The 19,030-nt window shown below is 41.9% G+C and overlaps 1 protein-coding gene across 2 annotated transcripts in view; it reads right to left on the bottom strand.

Moving 5' to 3' along the window:
- Positions 1 to 19,030, bottom strand: part of agps (alkylglycerone phosphate synthase) — a 164,112-nt gene that overhangs the window by 52,986 nt on the left and 92,096 nt on the right. For both annotated transcript variants that reach the window (XM_072261793.1, XM_072261794.1), the window contains exons 11-12: positions 8,758 to 8,885; positions 6,251 to 6,302 (exon numbers count right to left, since the gene is read on the bottom strand). In XM_072261793.1, coding sequence (XP_072117894.1) covers positions 6,251 to 6,302; positions 8,758 to 8,885 — 180 coding nt within the window. The remainder of the gene's footprint in view (positions 1 to 6,250; positions 6,303 to 8,757; positions 8,886 to 19,030) is intronic.

Here is a 19,030-nt window from a genome sequence, read left to right on the forward strand (position 1 = left end):
GAAAATCCTGGGAATTCTGGACAATGTTTCTCGTCCTCTGCATGCCACCTTGGCTGAAAACAGGAACACTTTTAGTAACAGACTAAAACTGTGCTGTTCCAAAGAGCGCTATATTAGGTCATTCTTACCCTCGGCCATTAGGCTCTATGAGTCAACCTACAGCAGGGAAGTGATGACCCCCCCCACCCCCCCACCCCCGCCCTCCTGTTAGACTGTTTGAGGCAACTTATTTTTTCTTTCTTACTTCTCTTCTGATATTTATATATCTGTGTACATGTAATGCTACTGTGATACTGTAACTTCCTTTAGAATCAATAAAATATCTGTCTGTAGATCACCAATGAATGTTAGCCTTCCCAGCAACACACAGGATCCAGAAAAAAATTAACAAACAAGAAAATGCACTGCATAGATTCTCCCATTGGAGGTGGAATCCAAAGCTTATTTCGATTACTTTATTTTACTTTATTTATTTAGTGATACTGTGCAGAGCATGCCCTTCCAGTCATGCCGCACAACCCCCGGACAAACCCAATTGATCCTTACCTAATCATGGGACTACTTACCTACCCGGTATGTCTTTGGACTGTGGGAGGAAACTAGAGCACCCGGGCAAAACCCACACATTCCAAAGACAGGAGATACTGAATGCTTACTGAATGGCGCCAGAATTGAACTCCGAACACCAGAATGCCCCAGCTGTGATCATGTTGCATTAACTGCTACACTACCCAAGATCAGGGTTCAAGCTCGACAAACATTTGAAAGATGCATGACATGCAAGTAAAGAATCCTGGAGCAGCAGAAAAGCTACCACGATTAAGAGCTCCTGCCTCACCCGGTCCATTTTTACACTTACAGGTGGACTACATTTCTTTACCAAAGTGTCAAGAATACTCAGAGGTACTAGTAATAGTAGACAAGTGTTATGGGGAAGCAGGTTCGTGGGTTTAGTAAGTGGGACAGAAGACACTGATTATGAGTGAGCACATTTATGGTAAAACACTCAGCCAAACACTCATCTAAGCCACCCTAAATTACAAAAACTATGACACTAAACATTCAGTAACACTTCAAACTCAACAGGTACTTTGTTAAGTCTCCCCAAATTACACAACGACAAAACTAAACATTCAACGAACAGGTACTTAGCTAAGTGCGCACATAGGCCCTTCTATATCTGAGGATATTGAGGATATCAGAGGATTCCACTCTGACAACTTGCTCAAAGGAAGAAGACTGTAGGAAGCTGATCGTCTGAGGCTTGGGCAAGGCATGGCATCAGTGGTGCAACGTCCCTTTGATCTATTGCATTATTTGATAAGATCACAGTCGGTTCTCATTGCAGCACCACCTTCTTGTGCTCACCCCACATTCCTTTGAATTTTCTCGTTAAAAAAAATCTATAAATGGCCCTCCTTGAATATATTCAACAAGAACCTCCACAGTCCTCAACTAGAAAATATCAAAGGTTTATTATCCTTCTGCATGAAGAAATTTCATGTTCTTATCTGACTCATTTTGAGACTGTGTCAGTGGTTCTCAGCCAAGGGAAACATTATCTCTACAACTAATCTATCAAGCTCCTTAAGAATTGTGTTAAGTTCAGTGAAATCACTTTTCATCCTACTAAACTTGAGGATGAAGGTCCAAGTCTGCTTAACTTCTTCTGCTACAACAAACACACACTCCCAGTAACCAAATTGGGTGACCCAAAACTACCTCCCTCTTTTTCCTTAATGTCTGTTCTCTGTATCCTGCTCACATCCCATAATGCCAACAGCTTTGAATCAACACAAATCTTAGATACTTTGCACATGAACCCCCTAATCCAAATCACTGATATAGAACATAAACAACTGGAACCCAGTACTGTTTCCACTGGTTTCTGGTGGTTGTAGCCTTCAAACCCAAAAATGACCAGTTTATTCTTGTTGCATTTTGTCTGTTAACCAACCCACTGCCCATTTCAGTATTTCAGCACCAATATCATAACCTCTAATCTTGTTTCTTGATTTTTTTCGCATGGCACCTTCCAGAAGCTCAAATATACAACTTGCTTGTCTTCATCTATTCTGCTCATTATATCATCAAAAACTCACAGTTGTATGATTTCCCTTCCATACATTGATGTTCACTCAAACCAAACCTCCATCTCCATTTAATGCCATCATAAATTCAGGCAGTTCCCAACAACTGGACTAAAGCTAACTGGTCTATGGCTTGCCATATTCTGCCTCACTCCTTTTTTAAACAACAGGGTAATATTTTCTACTTTCCAATCTGTGGCAACTGTCCTAGGAGCTATGAAATTTTGGAAAATGGCAATCCATGGTTATCTTTTGAGTCAGCTGGGGGGATATACTGCGTCCGGTGCTCCCGATGTGGCCTTCTGTATATTGGCGAGACGCGACGCAGACTGGGAGATCGTTTCGCTGAACACCTACGCTCTGTCCGCCAGAGAAAGCAGGATCTCCCAGTGGCCACACATTTTAATTCCACGTCCCATTCTGATATGTCTATCCAACGGCCTCCTCTACTGTAAAGATGAAGCCACACTCAGGTTGGAGGAACAACACCTTATATTCCATCTGGGTAGCCTCCAACCTGACGGCATGAACATTGACTTCTCAAACTTCTGCTAATGCCCCACCTCCCCCTCGTACCCCATCCGTTATTTATTTATATACACACATTCTTTTTTTCTCGCTCTCCTTTTTCTCCCTTTGTCCCTCTCACTATACCCCTTGCCCATCCTCTGGGTTTTCCCCTCCCTCCCCCCTTTTCTTTCTCCCTAGGCCTCTTGTCCCATGATCCTCTCATATCCCTTTTGCCAAGCAACTGTCCAGCTCTTGGCTTCATCCCTCCCCCTCCTGTCTTCTCCTATCATTTCGGATCTCCCCCTCCCCCTCCTACTTTCAAATCTCTTACTAGCTCTTCTTTCAGTTAGTCCTGACGAAGGGTCTCGGCCTGAAACGTCAACTGTACCTCTTCCTAGAGATGCTGCCTGACCTGCTACGTTCACCAGCAACTTTGATGTGTGTTGCTCTAGATCACGTCAGTATTCACCTCCCTCATACTACAGCAGCAATACATCATCTTTCTTGTCATTACCAGGTCTTAAAATTTATTTCATTTTAATTATTTAAATGCATCAGACACCCTAACCTCAGCAGAACCTCATTCTCACCTAAGACCAACATCCCATGAGCAACACAGTTCCTTACCTACCGAAGTCCACTCTTAATGAATGCAATGTTCATAGGACAGGATGCTAACAACGTGTGCTTCTTTTAGCTAGAGTTCTTAGACCTACCTTTCTAGATTACAGTACCTGTTATCTAACTGCATTTGGTAAGCTCTGTGGCTAACCAAATTAACAGGGACACGAAAGACTGTTTTTTCACCTTTATATACCATTGCAATTTAAAATTATGAGATGAAGATTGACTGTAAAACTGCAGTAAGTATATTTTGTAAATCAGATATCATCCCTTCACTCAAGAGGGTGGAGCAGAGTACATGCCCCGATCTGTATCATTGGTGCTGAAATTGGTATAATTGAAGCTTCAGGTTTCTATACTGTGAATTAAATTAAGAGATTTTTGGCTATTAAAGGAATTAAGGAACATGGAGCTAGTACAGGAAGATGGTACTGAAGTACAAAATCAGCCAACATCATGTTCAAGGGTAGAACAAATGCAAGGGTTTGAATGGTTTGCACGTTCCTTTTTTTTATGCTTAACACATTCTCCATTTAGGATGGTGATAAATATTGATAGCTTGGGTTGAGGTTTTTGATGTTGCCCTGTTGCTGAGCCTGGCAATTAGCTTGCAGATGTTTCGGAACCAGTCAAGGCGACATTCTCAGTGCACAGTTGTTGGTGTTTCACTCTGGGAGTTTTATTTAGGCCCCCATTAGCTTGCCTTAATCCGAATTGGCTACCCCTTCAGCAACAAGAACTACATCGGCAAGATAAGATGATACAGTTTACGGGAACACAAACTGGCGGCACAAAGACCTGATCCACTGTTGCTAATCTCGCTACATAAAGACTGGAAAGGGCACCGCTTCAATTGGCACATGCGGAGGTTCTGGTGCAAGTATACACAAAGCAGGCATGAGTTTTTTTAGAAGAACCGTTCTCTTCTGATAACTCCATAAACAAACATATCGAAATAGATGCCATCTACAAATCTACAGCCAAAGAAACATGAGCCAATAGAATTCAAAGGTCAACTGAAGAGATAGCCAATCAGGACTGAAGCAAGCGAACAAGGGCCTATATAAACACGGAGCACTCCCAGAGAGAAACACCAGCAACTGTGCACTGAAGATGTCACCTTAACTGGTGATGAAACATCTGCAAGCTCACTACCAAGCAACATCAAACATTCTCCATTTATGTAGCATTAAAATAACTTGGAACAGTCCTGTCATTAGACTGCTAAATGCCATAAGCTTGTGTGGTTTATAGATATTTAGCATTAAACTTACTGCAATTTAGCTAGAGGTACAAAAACGGTGTGTGCAATATCAAATGTAAGCAGCATTAAGAATGTGAATAACAAAAATGACTTGCTCCTGAATTGCAAACCCTTGGGATAATTTATATCTTCAGTTCCATGACGCGCTAACGAAGTAAACTGTATTGCTTTCAATTTTTAATATCTCTTGGGAAATCAATATGTTTCTTGCTATCCTAATAATCAGTAATTAACAGCTCATTAAAAATGTATTCCCTCCATAAAATCATACATTGGAAGATGCAAGATCATGTTTTTTTGACAGACAATACCAACAATAATCTAATTATTTAGTAAAAAAAATTCACTGTTCCATATCTTAGATCAAAAATGAAACAAAACATTTAAATACCAATAATGACGCAGATCAAAAAATGCACATCACAATGAAATTCGTACAACTGAATGTGCTCATGAGTTTTAGTACCAACAGCTCAAATCCTGAGACCAAAGCAAAACCTTTTCTCTTGTAATGTGACAGGCCGAATCAAAGGTGGTGATGGCTCAGCATACAGGAGGGAGACGGAAAACCTGGCTGAGTGGTGTCATACCCACAACCTCTTACTGAATGTCAGCAAAACCAAGGAGCTGATTATTGACTTCAGGGGAATGAAACCAGACGTCCATGAGCCAGTTCTCATTGCAGGATCAGAGGTGGAGAGGGTCAGCAACTTTAAATTCCTCAGTGATATTATTTCAGAGAACCTATCCTGAGCCCAACAAGCAAGTGCAATCACAAATCGTGAAGAATTACAATTATGAAGAAAGCACAGCATCACCTCTACTTCCTTAGGAGTTTACAGAGTTTTGGCATTAGATCTAAAGATGACTAACTTCTATAGATGTTTAGTGTTAAGTATATTGACTGACTACAACACAGCCTGCTATGGAAAGGCCAGTGCCCTTGTAAGGAAAATTATAAAAAATAGTGAATACGGCCCTGTCCATCATGGGTAAAGCCCTCCCTGCCATTGAGCACATCTAATGCTGTCGCAGGAAAGCAGCATCCACCATCGGAGTCCCCCACCACCGCCATGCTCTTTTCTTACTGCTGCCATCAGGAAAAAGGCATAGGAGCCACAGGACTCACACCACCAGGTTCAGGAACAGTTATTACCCATCCACCATCAGGCTCTTGAACCAAAGGGAATAACTTCACTCACCCCATCATTGAAATGTTCCCATAATCACTGGACTCACTTTCAAGGACTCTTCACCTCATGTTCTCGATATTTAGTGCTTATTCATTATTATTATTTCTTCTTTTTGTATTTGCACAGTTTGCTGCCTCTTGTTGAATACCCTAGTTGAGCAGTCTTTCATTGGTTCTGTTATGGTTATTATTCTAAAGATTTACCAAGAATGCCCACAAGAAAATGAATCTCAGGGTTGTATAAGATGACATATGTACTTTGATAATAAAATTTACTTTGAACTTTGAATTTTTATATTCAAAGCTAATAGGATCTGCCTTACATATGTTTCTCAATTGCAATTTTGTCCCAAGACTACGAAGAAAAAGAAAGACCACTGATGTTCTACCTGCATCGATATATGTGGCTGTGTTATTAACTTGGAGTCTATAGCTGCTGATGTCTCAAAGTCATTTAGCATAGAACTAGAGATGATTTGTTGCATACTTACTATTCTTAGCTCATTAACCAAAGAAAATTAAACTTAATGTTCTATTAATAAAAACTCTGGAGAACTGATATTTCCTTACCAAACTGGAACTGTGCATTGTCCATTAGTCGGATTGATGCAGGGGCACATCGCTGTGGCAGAAAAAACAAATTTTTTGATGCTGAATACAAAAGAATGAAATTCTGAGATTTACACTTTCAGAAATTTAAGACCATAAGATGTAGAAGCAGAACTTAAGCCATTCAGCCAATCGATTCTGCTCCATGGTTAATTTATTACCTTCATCTTTGTCAAAAATTCTCCTTCATCTCTTTTCTAAAGGGACAACCCTGTATTCTGATGCTGTGCTCTCCGGTCCTAAACTCTGCCAGTACTGTACTGGAAACATGCTCTCCACCTACACTCTTTCTTGGCTTTTCAATATTCGGTAGGTTTCAATGAGATTCCCCCTCACTCTTCTGAACGCCAGCAAGTACAGACCCAGATCCAAACTCCTCATACATTAGCTCCTTCACTTTGAAGGTCATTCTTGTGAACCTTCTCTGTACCCTCCTCAACACCAGCATATTCCTTCTTCGATATGGGGCTCCAAACTGCTCACAATACCCCAAATACGGTCTGACCAATGCCTTAAAAAGTCTCAGCATTACACCCTCTGGAAATGAATGCTAACATTGCATTTGGCTTCCTTACTACTAACTTTGCCTGCAAGCTAACCTTTAGGGAATCCTATACTAGGATTCCCAAGTCCCTTTGCACCTCTAAATTTGCTCGCATTTTGAAAGTAGTCCATGCCTTTATTTTTTTCTACCAAATGGCATGACCATACACTTCCTGACACTGTATTCTAGCCATCATTTCTTTGCCCATTGTCTTAATATGTCCAAGTCTTTGTGCTGACTTTCTTCTTCCTCAAAACTATGTGCCCCCACATCTATCTTTGTATCATTTGAATAATTCTACAACTTCTACATACTTCATCGAAACTAGCATCACTCCAATTACTGAAACCCAATTAACGCCAAACTGAATGTGAATTAAAACTATATCCAAAATTAAATTTAGCTTTATGTTATAAACAATTCAAATCAATTTTTTGCACTACAGTTGCAATTCAGTTTATATTCTAATGCAGAATTATACGTTAGTTTAAAACACTCAGTTTTCCAGGAATCGAGTTTAGTTATGATACAGGCTGCAATGTGAGGTCATATTTTATATGGCCTAAACTGCCGGCTTCAATACTTTCTTTTTCCTTTGGTCTACTTCGGCTCGCGCTTGTGATGAGTACATGCTTGTGGGCTATGCACAAGTGGAGAAAGAAAGAGCAAGCTTCCAGATACAAGACATCTACACTTGCAACCTCTCCACCATCTCGTCAGTCCCTCAGCAGCTTCATGTTCTTTCTTTTCAAACTGCTTATGCATGTATTGATTAATATTTTCTCCAGTTGAATAATTAGATCTAATCTAAAATTCACACTTACTTGCCACCCCTGATACATTACTTAGAATCCAACTGAATGTAAAATCAAACTTTATTTCTTTCTAATACAAAATTATTTGGATCATTTCTGCTGAAAATGTAGGAGCAAGGGGATGCACATCAAATTCTCTTGTCAATCTTGATGGGAAATATGAGTATCAAAATAAACATTCACACACAGTGCAAAATAGAGATTAGATGAACATTATTTAATTATTCAAAGAAAAGCTGCAAGTAGATTTTTTTAGAAAGTACAGCAGATGTACTGTGGAGAGCATTCCAATTGGCTGCTTCACCTTCTGGTATGGGGGTGGGAGGGCTACTGCACAGGGTCAAAGTGAGCTGGAGACGGTTGTAAAATTAGCCAGCTCCATCATGGGCACTAGCCTCCATAGTATCCATGACATCTTCAAGGAGCAGTGCCTCGAGAAGGCAGCACCCATCATTAAGGACCTTCAGCACCCAGAACATGCCCTCTTCTCATTGCTACCATCAGGAAGGAGGTTCAGAAGCCTGACGGCACACACTCAGCGATTCAGGAACAGCTACTCCTCTGCCATACAGTTTATGAATGGACACTGAACCAATGAGCACTACCTTATATATTTACACTAATTCACAAGTTTTCTTCCTATCTGTTATCATGTATTGCATTGCACCTCTGCTTCAAAGTTAACAAATTTCACAACATATGCCAGTGATATTAAACCTGATTCTGATTCTTGAAACAGATTTAACTACTATCTCTTTTGTGAATTTAGATGTAGCTGACTCATTGTTGATCTCAAGGAGATCATACATCAACACATCCGTTTTACAGTTGCACAAGACCAAGGATAATCATAAAAAGAAGTCACATAGTAAAGTTGCCATAATTAAGAATAGATTCTCACACATGATGAATTGTAAAATTTCTGGTTAAGTTCTTTCAGAGAATTACTGACATTTTAATATTTTAACATATCATGATATTTACTCAAACAGAAATTACAATATTTCTATGTATATTAGCATCAACTGTTCTATACTGGGCACAAGTATTCCCTTAGTAAAAAATACATTTAAGTCTCTTGTATACAAGAGCAAAGAGATGAGAATTACCTGCCGTGCTACCTCTCGTAAACAGGCCACACCATGTTCAAAGTTTGGAAACACAATAGAACCATATTTCTGATATTCAGGCAATGATCTGATCTTTATTGTGACTTCTGTAACTACACCGAGTGTTCCTGAAATACAAGCACAGAATATGATTTAAGTATAGTACTATACAACATAAAGACCCTTTCGAAGTCTGATTGCTGTCATTGCAAAGGGGTCCCCAGCAAAACACAGCCACAGTTTCAATTATGGTTTGGTACCTTGACGTACTTATAAATTAGATGCCTCTCTGATTGACTAATGCAACACTGAATGCACAAGAACACTGCCTTATGCCACAAAATCACAAAGCCTTAACGGGCAAAGTAACGTTTCAAAAAAAAACATAAAACAAACAGGAGGGAAATCAGGTCCAGATTCAATTAAAGTTGAATTAGTGGGAAGATTGGCAAGCATTGGCAAAGACATGTGGCAGAAACTTGCTAGTCTTCCATGCAACGTTTGATGTAACTGAATATTTGCAAGTCAGCACCAGATTCTGTGCAACTTTAAACTAAAACCAGCAAAGTATTTTGAAAGTGACGCATGAAGTTCCATCATATTTAGCATATAGTTTCAATGGTGAATTCCAGATAGAAAATTTATATTGAACTCTTCCATTGCATTCATGAGTCACTGAATGAGCCATGTAGTTTTTATTGTTCAATAAACATGGAATATAAATAATGATTTTTCTCTTGACTTGTTTTTCTAAGATGTTATTCCCTATTACCATGTTCATTTTAAAAAGGAAAATGTGTCTACAAACCATATATCTTTGGAAAATAGTCTGGAAATAAATCTGAGCATTGGCTTGCATTAAATACCATATTTTGTCCTTGTGAAAAACAATTATTTCCATTTGAAAAGGAAATACAAAAACTATTAGAGGTAAAAGTATTCTACAATTAACTTCAAATATCAAATGCCTCTAACTAGAATGTAGAACATCAAAATTCTGTACATTGGAAATGAGAAAATTTGCAAAGTGAAAGTTACTTATTATTATGTTGTTCTTCCCTGTGACCATATTGTTTTCCTCTGGTTTTCTCTTACATTCCAAAGATCTATGATTGGGGTTAGGTTTAGTGAGTTGTAGGCATGCTATATTTGGCGCCAGAAGCACGACAATACTTGCGGGGCTGTGCCCAGCAAAAGGACACATTTCAGTGTACGCTTTATCCGTGCCATGTGCTAGTGAGGCCAGAAATAGGAAGATCATACAGTTTAGCAGATGGCTCAGAAGACGGTGCAGGAGGGTGGGCTCTCTTCCAGGGAAGGTGGGAACTGTACAGAGGGGACGGTTTGCACCTGAACTGGAGGGGGACTAAAATCCTTGCGGGAAGGTTTGCTAGTGCTGCATGTGGGGGTTTAAAGTAGAGTTGCGGGGGATAGGAACCAGACACCAGAGCAGATAGTGGAGTGGTTGTTGGGAAAAACGTTAAGCCTACATACAAAGTCAGGAATCAAAAGGCTGAGCATGGGAGGGACTAATATTCTGATTTGTGTATACTTCAATCCAAGGAGTATTGTAGGAAAGGCAGGTGAGCTTAGCGCTTGGACCAGCACATGAAGTTATGATATTGTAGCTATTAGTGAGACTTGGTTGCAGGTAGGACTGGCAACTCCATGTTCCAGTCTTCCATTGAATTAGATGTGATAGAGCAGGAAGGATTAAAAAAGGGGGAGGGGTGCCATTACTAGTCAGAGAAAGTGTCACAGGAGTGCTCAGACAGGACAAATTGGAGAACTCGTCTAATGAGGCTACATGGATAGAACTGAGGAATAAGAAAGGGATGACCACATTAATGGGATTATATTACAGACCACCCAACAGTCAATGGGATTTAGAGGAGCAAACTTGTAGACAGATTGCAGACTGTTGCAAGACAGGGTTGTGATAGTAGTTCTCCCATACTGTAAAAAGGCTAGATGGGATAGAATTTGTCGAAAGTCCTCATGAAAGTTTCCTTAATCAGTACATATAGGTCCCAACTAGAGAGAATGTGCAATACTTGATCTCCTATGAGGGAATGAGACAGGACAAGTGACAGACATTTGTGTAGGGGAACAACTTTGCACCTAGTAATCCAAATGCCATTAGTTTGAAGATAATTATGGAGAAGGATAGGAGTGGTTCTCGGGTTGAGATTCTAAATTGGAGGAAGGCCAGCTTTGATGATATCAGAAAGGATCTGGCAAATATGGATTGGGACAGGTTTTTTTTTAGCAAAGGTGTACTTGGTGAGTGCGAGGCCTTCAAAAGTGAAATTTTGTATGTTCCTGAAAAAATAAAATATCAGGTTTAGGAAACTTCTGTTTTTGACAGTGTGATCGAGGAACAGTCGCAGTACCAGGAGGAGCGAGAGCAAGAGCAAGAGGCTCAGAAGAGTGCTGAGTGCTGGGAAGCAGCTCAGGTGAGTGTGCTTTAAAAAGGAGTGCAAAGTGGGGACTCAGAACAGTGTGATCGAGGAACGGTCACAGCAGAAGGAGGAGCGAGAGCCTCGGGAGAGCACTGTGTGCTGGGAAGCAGCTCAGGTGAAAGTGCTTTAAAAAGGAGCGTGGAGGGCAACTGAAGGGTTAAACAGAGAGTTGATTAGTTAATTAGAGGGAGTGAATACTTAAGATAATTGGCAGGGACAAATAAAAGGAGGGGGAACTGAAGAGGAGTGGCCAGTGTGTGAGAGGCTCAAGGTAGGAGTGGAGTTTTGAGGCTTTGGTGAGCAGAGGTTGAGGATGAGCCTGCTCCCAGTGAGGTAAGGCTGGGTAAGTTCCTTTAATTAATTTAATTAACTTAGGAGTGGTAATGGAGGCAGCAGTTAGAGCAGTTGAGTGCTCCATATGCAGTATGTGGGAAGTCAGGGACAGCACAATTGTCCCTGATGACCACACCTGTAAAAGGTGCATCCAGCTGCAGCTCCTGACAAACTGAGTTAGGGAACTGGAGCTGGATGAACTTTGGATCATTTGTGAGGCAGAGGCAGAAATAAACAGGAGTTTCAGGGGGATAGTCACCCTTAAAAGTCAGGAGAGGGAAGGAGAATAGGCAGAAAGACCAGAGCACCCCTGTGGCCATTCCCATCAACAACAAGTATACTGTTTTCGGATACTGTTGATGGGGATGACCTACCAGGAACAAGTTGTAGTGGTTGTGCCTCTGGCACTGAGACTGGACCCTCAGCTCAGAAAGGAAGGAGGGAAAAGAGGAGAGCAGTAGTGATAGGGGATTTGATAGTTAGGGGGACAGGTAAGAGGTTCTGTGGGAAAGATAGAGAATCCCGGATGGTCTGTTGCCTCCCTAGTGCCAGGGTCCGCGATATCTCGGATCGAGTTCTCGGTATTCTCAGGAGGGAGGGTGAGCAGCCAGATGTCATGGTCCACGTAGGGACCAATGATGTGGATAGGAAGGAGGAGGAGGTCTTGCAAAGAGAGTTTAGGGAGTTAGGGGCAAAGTTGAAGGACAGGACCTCCAGGGTTGCATTCTCAGGATTGCTACCCATGCCATGTGCTAGTGAGGCTAGAAGTAGGAAGATAATGCAGCTAAATGTGTGGCTAAGGAGATGGTGCAGGAGGGAGGGCTTCATGTTTCTGGACAATTGGGCTTCCTTCCAGGGAAGGTGGGACCTGTTCTGAAGGGATGGTTTGTACCTGAACTGGAGAGGAACTAACATCCTTCCAGGTAGGTTTGCTAGTTCTTCTCAGGGGGGGGGTTTAAGCTAGATTTGCAGGGGGAGGGGAACCTGAGTGTTGGAGCAGATAGTGAGGTGAAGGAGGATAAAGGTCATGCAAGGACTGCATATAGACAGTAATCAAAGGTTTATACATTATAGAAATGTTCTCAGGTGTATCTGTTTCAGTGCAAGGAGTATTGTAGGTAAGGCAGATGAGCTTAGGGTGTGAATTGACACATGGGATTATGACATTATTGCTATTAGTGAGACTTGGTTGCAGGAGGGGCAGGCCTGGAAGCTCAATGTTCCAGGGTTCCGTTGTTTCAGATGTGATAGAGGGGGAGGGATGAAAGGGGAAGGAGTGGCATTACTGATCAGGGAAAATCTCACAGCTATGCGTAGACAGGACAGCCCGGAGGGCTTGTCTACAGCAGCGGTCCCCAACCACCGGGCCGCAAAGCATATGCTACTGGGCTGTGAGGAAATTATATGATTTGGCGATATGAGTCAGCTGCACCTTTCCTCATTTCCTGTCACACCCACTGAAGCTTGAACGCATGCGAGGTCATTACCCACGCATCATCCATGTCAGCGCGGGAAGAAGATAAACTCCTCGAGCTTGCAAATGACAGCGGGCTGAAAAGTATGTTTGACATAACATCTCTGCCGGCATTCTGGATCAAAGTCAAGGCTAAATATCCTGTGAGATAGCCACGAAAGCACTGAAAATGTTACTTCCATTTCCAACATATTTCTGCAAAGTGGAGTTATCTACAATGAAAACTAAATTGCGGAATAGACTGGACATAAGGAACCCCCTTACAGTATCGCTCTCTCCCATCACCCCTCGATAGGACCGTCTTGTTGCAGGGAAACAAGCCCAGGGCTCCCACTGATTCAGCGATATTGGTGTGTTGCAATGATTTTATATGTTCATATGGGGAAAATATGTGCTGTGTGTTTAATATCCAAATGTTACATAAAATGTTATGATGCTATTGACTTATATAACCATATAACAATTACAGCACGGAAACAGGCCATCTCTGCCCTTCTCGTCCGTGCCGAATGCTACTCTCACCTAGTCCCACCGACCTGCACTCAGCCCATAATCCCCCATTCCTTTCCTGTCCATATACCTATCCAATTTTACTTTAAACGACAACATCCAACCTGCCTCTACCACTTCTACTGGAAGTTCGTTCAACACTTACTTCAAGCTCCCCTGATAATTGACTTATCACTACATTCATGCGAGGAAAATATGCGTTGTGTGTTTAATATTAAATTCATTAGATAAACCCTTTTAGAAACGAAACTGAGTGTATTACCCACTTATCACTTATATTCCAGTCGTGATTAGCACCTCCCCCCCCCCCCCCCGAACAGAATCATAAAACGACTTGCAGGAAAAATAATTGGGAGGTGCATGCATGCACACTGGTGCCCGCGCAAGGCTTCATGGTTATTGTAGTCTTTCTCTGGGTAAACACAACGTATTTGACTGCTACTCTTGTCCATTGGCAACCCTACCCCCCCCCGCCCCCCAGGCCAGCTGGTCCGCAAGAATATTGTCAATATTAAACTAGTCCGCAGTGCAAAGAAGGTTGGGGACCCCTGGTCTACAGAGGCCATATGGGTGGAGCTGAGGAATGGGAAAGATGCGACCACACTAATAGGGTTGTATTATAGACCACCCAATAGTCAGAGAGAATTGGAGGAGCAAATCTGTAGGGAGATAGCAGACCAATATAAGAAACAAAGTTGTAATAGTAGGGGATTTTAACTTTTCACATATTGATTGGGACTCCCACACTGTGAAAGGGTTAGATGGCGTGGAGTTTGTCAAATGTGTTCAGGAAAGTTTCCTAAATCAATAAATAGAGGTACCAACAAGACAGGATGTAATACTTGATCTCCTCCTTGGGAACCAGACAAGTCAGGTGACAGAAGTATGTGTAGGTGAACATTTTGGGTCCAGTGACCATAATATCATTAGTTTCAAGTCAATTATGGATAAGGATAGGTCTGGTCCTCGAGTTAAGGTTCTAAGTTGGAGAAAGGCCAATTTTGAGGAAATGAGAGGATCTAGGAAGAGTGGATAGGGATAAGTTGTTTTCTGGCAAGGATGTGTTCAGTATGTTGAAGGCATTCAAAGGTGAAATTTTGAGAGTGCAGAGTTTGCATGTTCCTGCCAGGATTAAAGGCAAAGTTAACAGGCATAGGGAACCTTGGTTTTCAAGGGATATTGGCGATCTGGTTAAGAAAAAGAGGTGTATAGCAGGTATAGGCAACAAGGAACAAATGAGGTACTTGAAGAGTATAGAAAATATAAGAAAATACTAAAGGAGGAAATCAGGAAGGCAAAAAGAAGACATGAGGTTGCTTTGGCAGATAATGTGAAGGTAAACCCGAAGGGTTTCTACAAGTATATTAAAAGGATAGTAAGGGACAAAATTTGTCCCCTAGAAGATCAAAGTGGTCATCTATGTGTGGAAGCTCACGAGATGGGGGAGATCTTAAACAATGTTTTTGCATCAGTATTTACTTAGGAAACTGGCATAGCCTATATGGAAGGAAGGGAAACAAGCAGCAGTGTCATGGAACATATAGATTAAAGAGGAGGTGGTGCTTGCTGCCTTATAGCAAATAAAGGTAGATAAATCCCCCTGCCTGACATGCTATTTCCTCAGACCTTGAGAGAGACTAGTGTAGAAATTGCAGGGCCCCTGGCAGAAATATTTAAAATGCCCTTAGCCATGGGTATAGTGCTGGAGGATTGGAGGGTAGCTTATGTTGTTCCGTTGTTTAAAAAAGGCTCCAAAAGTAAACCAGGTAATTACAGGCCGGTGAGCCTGACATTAGTAGTAGGTAAATTATTGGAAGGTGTTCTGAGAGATCGTATATACAAATATTTGGACAGCCAAGGGCTGATTAAGGATAGTCAGCATGGTTTTGTACGTGGTAGATCATGTTTAATGAATCTTGTAGAGTTTTTCAAGGAGGTTACCAAGAAAGTAGACAAAGGAAAGGCTGTGGATGTTGTCTACATGGACTTTAGTAAGGCTTCTGACAAGGTCCAACAAGGAAAGCTAGTTCAGAAGGTTCAGACACTAAGTATCCATGGACAGATTGTAAAATGGATTCAAAATTGGTTGTGTGGGAGAAGACAGTGGTAGTGGATGATTGCTTACCAGACTGGAGGCCTGTGACTAGTGGTGTGCGTCAAGAATCTGTGCTGGGACCATTGTTGTTTATAGTCTATAACAATGATCTAGATAATAATGTGGTAAAGTGGATCAGCAAGTTTGCTGACAAAACTAAGACTGGAGGTGTTGTGGACAGTGAGGAAGGCTTTCAAAGCTTGCAGAGGGATCTGGACCAACTGGAAAAATGGGCCAGAAAATGGCAGACGAAATTTAATGCAAACAAGTGTGAGGTGTTGCATTTTGGAAGGACAAATCAAGGTAGGACATACACAGTAAATGGTAGGGCACTGAGGAGTGCGAAGGAACAAAGCGATCTGGGAGTTCAGATACATAATTCCCTGAAAGTGGTGTCACAGGTAGACAGGGTTGTAAAGAAGGCTATTGGCATCCTGGCATTCATAAATCAAAGTATTGAGTATAGGAGTTGGGATGTTATGGGGAGGTTGTATAAGACATCAGTGAGGCCAAATTTGGAGAATTGTGTACAGTTCTGGTCACCTAACTATAGGAAGGGTATCAGTAAGATTGAAAGAGTGCAGAGAAGATTTACTAGGATGTTGCCGGGTCTTCAGGAGTTGAGTTACAGGGAAAGATTGAACAGGTTAGGACTTTATTCCTTGTAGCGTAGAAGAATGAGGGGAGATTTGATAGAGGTTTACAAAATTGAGGGGTATAGACAGAGTAAATGTGAATAGGCTCTTTCCACTTGGATTAGGAGAGAGAAATACGAAAGGACATGGCTTTCGGGGGAAAGGTTTAGGGGGAACATTAGGGAGAACTTCTTCACTTAGAGTGGTGAAAGTGTGGAACGAGCTGCCATCTGGCATGGTAAATGTGGGCTCACTCAAGTTTTAAGAATAAATAGGATAGGTACATGGATGGGAGAGGTCTAGAGGGTTATGGACTGGATGCAGGTCAATGGGACTAGCGGAATAATGTTTCGGCACAGACTAGAAGGGCCAAATGGCCTGTTTCTGTGCTGTAGTGTTCTATGGCCCTTTCTATTGAAGGCCTGATTCAGAAAAAGGAGCTGCATAGCAGGTATTGGCATGAAGGGCCAAATGAGATACTTGAAGAGAAAAATGCGAGAGAACACTTAAGGAAGAAATCAGGAGCCCTAAAAAAAAGATACAAGGTTGCTCTTGCAGACAAGGTGAAAGAGAATCCTAAGGGCTTCTATATATTAAGAGCAAAAAACAGCAAGATACACAATTGGTCCTCTGGAACATCAGGGTGGTCATCCTTGCATAGAGCGGAAGAGATGGGCGTGATCTTAAATCAATTTTTTTTTTTTTTTTTTGGCATCTGTATTTACTTGGGAGACATACACACAGTCTATAGCAGTAAGGTCATGGCCCATTTACAGGTTACAAAGGAGGTGTTTGCTGTCCTGAGGCAAATTAAGGTGGATAAATCTCCAGGGCCTGACAAGGTATTTCCTCTGACCCCGTGGGAGGCTAATGCAGGAAGTGCAGGGGCCTGAGCAGAAATATTTAAAACATCCTTAGCCATGGGTGAAGTGCTGCAGGATTGGAGGACCGCTAATGTCATTCTGACGTTTAAGAAAGGCTCTAAGAATAAGCCAGGAAATCATAGGCCGGTAAGCCTGACATCACTAGTGGGCAAGTTATTGGAAGGTATTCTAAGGGACTATATATATATTATATAGACAGGAACTGATTAGAGATAGCCAACATGGTTTTGGGTGTGGTAGGTCATGTCTAACCATTTTTATGGAGATTTGAGGAGATTACAGGTTTCCCCTGCCATCTGAAGGTACAGTGTTCCTATGAAACAGTTTGTAAGGCGGAATATCGTAAAGTGAAGAAGCAATTACCATTTATTTATACGGGAAAAATTTGAGCATTCGCAGACCCAAAAAATAACCTACCAAATCATGTCAAATAACACATTAAACCTAAAATAACAGTAACATATAGTAAAAGCAGGAATGATATGATAAATACACAGCCTATATAAAGTAGAAATACTTTTCCACAATCACTGCCGCACTGTTCTCCGTAACGAAAATCTCACGCAAGTGCTTTCGGCAAAAACACAGCGCAAGCGCTCTCGGCAGAAAATCTCACGCAAGCGCTCTAGGCAGAAACACTCTCTCCAGCAACCTTTAAGCTATGAAGCTGCCAAATCATACCAAATAACACAAAAATACACAGCTTATATAAAGTAGAAATAATGTATCACTTGTGGGAATCGGGAAGACAGCACCAAGCGCACTGATGATGGTGTGTTAGGCTGAGCTGTCGGAGGTTGGGGTGGTGCAGTGGCCCCCACCCTCTGGGCAGTAAATCGATACCGATCTGCAGAGAATGCAGCGGCAGCCAGGACGCACCCAGCGCATCTTTAAGAAAAAAGCCGAAATAAACAAGCTAATTAATTAGGTGCCGCCTGGCACGTAAATGTCGGCCCAGACCAGAGGCGACACAATCGCCTCTGATCTGGGCCGACATTTACATGCCGGGCGGCACCTAATTAGTTTGTTTACTTTGGCTTTTTCTTAAAGATGCGCTGGGTGTGTCCCGGCTACCGCTGCATTCTCCGCAGATCAGTATCGGTCTGCGGCCAGGGCTTGGGGTGGTGGGACACTGGGGTGTCATCTCGTCGTCTGTTTCCATCAAGGCAGGCAGGTCATCTTCTTCACGTTCAGTTCCTGGACGACTTAAGCTCTGTTCACTACTGCATTCGGTTTCCATTGTTATCCTTTCCTCTTCCAATTGCATCAGCTCTTCGTCTATTGGTTCTTGATCATGTGATGCCAAAACCTCTTCAACATCTTCGTCAACTTCCACAAGCCAAACTCACTGTGTCCTTGCTTCGTTCACCACGATTGAAACGCTTAATTATGTCTAGTTTTAGGCTAACTGTAACACCCTTACGAGCTCTTTTAGGCTTTTCCGATACCTTAGAACTCATCTTGCTAACAGCTGCTCACAGGCACACATTTAAGCAATGCCGGCTACAATGCAGTTCCAAATCCTGGGGAGGAGCGGCTGGTTTTTTATCGCGCGCTGCCTTTTTTCATAACCTTAAAAACACCGTCTATTAGCGAAAACAAGGAACTAATGTAGGTCTTTTATAACAGCGAGGTGTTGTAAAGCGAGTGTTCGAAAAGTGGGGGACACTTGTACTAAGAAAGGTGATGAAGGCAAGGCAGTGGATGTTGTCTACATGGACTTCAGCAAGGCCTTTGATAAGATTCTGCATGGGAGGCTGGTCAAGAATATTCAGTCACTTGGCATTCAAAATGAAGTAGTACATTGGATTAGATGATGGTTTTGCAGGAGAAGCCAGAGAATGGTAGTTTAGGGTTGCCTCTCTGACTGAAGGCCTCTG

The sequence above is a fragment of the Mobula birostris genome, chromosome 6 (genome assembly GCF_030028105.1).
Source record: "Mobula birostris isolate sMobBir1 chromosome 6, sMobBir1.hap1, whole genome shotgun sequence".
Taxonomy (NCBI): domain Eukaryota; kingdom Metazoa; phylum Chordata; class Chondrichthyes; order Myliobatiformes; family Myliobatidae; genus Mobula; species Mobula birostris.